Here is a 3,765-nt window from a genome sequence, read left to right as displayed (position 1 = left end):
TACAGTAGAAACTACAAATCCACTTCCAAACGGGCTAAATAGTTGATAGTCCTTGCTAAAATGTCGAACAAAGAGCAAACTACATTCTGATACTTTACATTAGATCATCATAAACCAAACCATTTCACGACAACAATAATGTATTTGCTTAATATAAAATTAATTATCTGAATTAGTTAATCAAAATAGAAGCATAGGCCTAATTATTAAATGAGATTAATAAAGGACAAAAATTGTTATTTTAATAAATAATTTTAAAATAGTATGAAATTAGTTATTGGTTAATTACCATTTGAAACAGATAATATTTGAGTTGAGATTTAAAATGATACTATAGTTTCCACTAATTTCATAGTCATTTTTAACAAAAATCTAAAGAAAATTCATAATAAAACCAATCAATAATTTAAATAAAATATTATCACTTTATAGTATAAAGATCTAATGAACTTAAATCATACTAAAATATCATAAATCGAACAAATAGAATTATAGCCTAAATAATGTGTAGTTGTAATGTAAATAAATAGTGGTAACCATATCAAATATTTAAAAACAATAACAGTAGAATAAAGCTACACAAAGGAAGTTAGCAATCGTAAAAAATGTAATGTAGATGTGAAAATTATACAATATATTTTTGAAGTACATATACAACACAACATAACATACAATACAACATAATATAACAGCTAAATTTAATAATATAACATCTAACATTTATAATATTCGTGCATTAATTTAAAATTCATTGCTAATTTTCAACATTATTGCAAATAATGCCAAAGTGTTAATTGATATTAGATAGGCCTATTATTAATTCCTATCTACAGGCACAAATAATCTGGAAATAGGCAATCTGCATTCTGACCCCCGGCCGATAGCTGGTAGCTTGGACCTGCTTAGACACGAGAAGTAGGCCTAAGGCGAGACTTTTTTATACCTTGTTTAGCGAACCCGCTGACTGCAACATTTTGATGATTTCGATTTCAAATAAAAATCCACGAAATCTTTGGCCAATTAGTGCACCCGCCGCCACGAAAAAGTAGAATTTCAGAAAAAAAAGTTCTTTATTTTTATTACGCCCTCGGCTGCCTGAAATCTACAAAGATAAGATATGTATATTTCTTTCTAATTATATAAATTTGAAGCATTTAACCATCCTATTTTACATTCACAAATAAAATTTTATTTTTGTTTTCTTCTCCGTCTGGATGTTTTTGGAAAATCTGTTTGCTAAATAAGAAAAAAAACTTTTATTTTTCTTTTTATTCCGCCCTCCTCCGATGATCTTTAAAAAAATAAATACGCGAAACAAGTAATAAAAAAAGTTCCGCCTAAGTTATTGTACAAGCTAGTCCACACATCTGACTTTGCTACAAAGCGCTATCCAACTTTCGCAGAGCGCCACCAGCGCTCTGCGAAAGTTTCTAACACTAGGACAAATCAATAAATTTGTATAGCGCCTCCCATCGAAACCAACCTCGAGGCGCTTACAACAACGATCACACAAAACCAACATGATTAAACATTGCATCCAATGACAGTGAGTTATTGAAATTTCAAATATTAGCCTACATCCAACTGACGGCCGAGCTAAGCTGCCCTCTATTAGAGTAAAAATAATTACAGCAATGGTTTTCAGGCATTACTTGCCAATTCAATATCCATAAACCCATTTATGGCCTATAACTTTAGTACACTTCAAAATAAGTAAAGTATTAAAAGTTGGTTTATATATATAGAACAAACATGTTATTAAAATATATTATACCAAGATGTAATAAATTAGTACATTTAATTTATAAGGTAACAATATAGGCCAACAATTGGTTTAAACATAAAGGTGTTGTGTCACCTCACCAACAACAACGTATTAATAATATAAATTTAGTTTAGTCACCAAAGTTTGTCTAACGAATAATCATGCACTCAAAATCTGTGTTTACATGTCTTCAACAACGATACGGCCGGTGTTGTGGGTAACACTCCTTACAGTATTCGTGTTACTTTCCTGCGTTATCCGACTAGCAAACTTCTTTTTGAATGCTTGTCGCACCTAAAATACAATTGGAATACATTAATTGTTACCAGTTTAACTATTTCCCATCTTTATGCGTAAAGATTGTTTTCTTTTTGCTGTCTGCAAATGTTCATCTTTTAAACAGCCCTACAAATGCTGCTATGTCAAGTAAAATTTCTAGGATTAAAACGTCTAAAAAGATTATGTTTGTCTAAAAATACTATTTGGGTCAGCTAAACTAAAGAGTCTATCTACAATGATTCAAAAGGACAAATTGTTTTTAATATAATATTCAAATCAACACCAAATCACCTCATTGCTAAAGACGCACTGCGAAAGCCAGACGAAGAATCCTTGCATGGAATTTAATATAACATAAATGTATTCCATGATCTTCCAGTCACAAAAAATGATGATGACACCAAAAATCCATGAAATGCCAACAGCTGGTGCAAGAAGCAACAGACCCTGAAACACATTTCTGTTAAAACAAAATAAAATACATTCTTTACAGAACGTGGTTATATAGCACTGCAGTATTCTTTCCAACTGTAACCAATAACACGAAGTGTCATTCAAACTTAGAACTGACCAGTAAAAACAGTTGCAGGATTACGGAATTGTCCCACTTACACACAGCTTTATAATTATGTTTTAACTTGGTTTTACCTTGTCGTTTTTTGGGACATTAGCAACAATATCCCAGAAAGGCACAAGGTTTATTGGAAACTTCCATTCCACAATAAACAAGATATAGCGTGTTCTACACTTGTAGCGTCGGTAGTGGTCAGTATTAGGCTCAGAGGCGGCGCTACGGGGGAGGGGAGGCAGGTTCACAGCCCCCTCCCCCGTCGGGGATCCACCCGGCGGAGAAAACCAAAATTCGTCGGGGGAAAAATTTAAAAAAATATATGTATTTTTTTAACATATTAATAGACTCTAAAATAGATTAAAATAAGCCTTTGAAACCCCTAATTTTCATAATTTGGGGGGGGGGGCTACGTCCCCTGGACCACTTTCGAAAGGTTTTTAGCGATGCCCGACCACGCCCACTTTTTTCTCGTCGCGGACATAAGCCCCCCCCCCCCCCCCCCCACCCCCACGTCGGGGACATTGGACCCCCGTCAGGGAAATCATGGCGCCGCCACTGTATAGGTTACTACCTTACTTTATTTCTTAATTCAAACGATTATGTACCAAGACTAAAATTCATTTGTGTTAGTTCTTGAAACGACCGAAAGTGAACGAATGTGTAATGAGTGATTCTATGATTCTATTATTTTACCGTTTTGATATTCTTTAACTACAATGTATCATTCTTTGTGATTTCAAACTGATCAATGAGTTCATTATAGTTAATAGCTTCAACATTATAAAGTTTTCTAGAATCATAAACATATTTTGTTTTGTGAGTATTGAGTAAATGTACCACGCAGGTGAACCAAATTACTGGAAAAACAAAATCTTAGAGTTTGTGATACACTTCGGATTAGTATATTACTGGTAAGTTTTTGAGATCTTGAATTTAAACAAGTTTACCTATAGAACTCATCCGTTAACTAAATGTGTAAATCATTTGTTGTCAATTGTTATGAGAACAGCTGTACAGCTGCACATCGTATGGTTAAAAATTTCCTTTGATGTTACTGTTCCCAGCTTCGGTCTAAATATTAGTATGCTATAGTAATTTTCTTATTTTGAAAATTTGTTTCTGTTTTAATTGGCTGACTGTATAAAGATAG

At 33.0% G+C, this 3,765-nt stretch overlaps 1 protein-coding gene across 1 annotated transcript in view; it reads right to left on the bottom strand.

Annotated features, from left to right (window-relative positions):
- Positions 1–1,210: 1,210 nt before the first annotated feature.
- The window catches only part of LOC117118316 (adhesion G protein-coupled receptor L4-like), a gene marked incomplete in the record, with an annotated part of 23,725 nt that continues 21,170 nt past the window's right edge, over positions 1,211–3,765 (bottom strand). Inside the window, 2 exon segments of the mRNA XM_033262886.1 lie at positions 1,211–2,059; positions 2,336–2,504. Of these exon segments, the coding sequence (XP_033118777.1) occupies positions 1,946–2,059; positions 2,336–2,504 (283 nt within the window).

Source organism: Anneissia japonica, unplaced genomic scaffold (genome assembly GCF_011630105.1).
Source record: "Anneissia japonica isolate Jap-2015-1 unplaced genomic scaffold, ASM1163010v1 scaffold6149_len160064_cov168, whole genome shotgun sequence".
In the NCBI taxonomy this organism is placed as follows: Eukaryota; Metazoa; Echinodermata; class Crinoidea; order Comatulida; family Comatulidae; genus Anneissia; species Anneissia japonica.
This window is presented reverse-complemented; position numbering and strand designations above follow the sequence as displayed.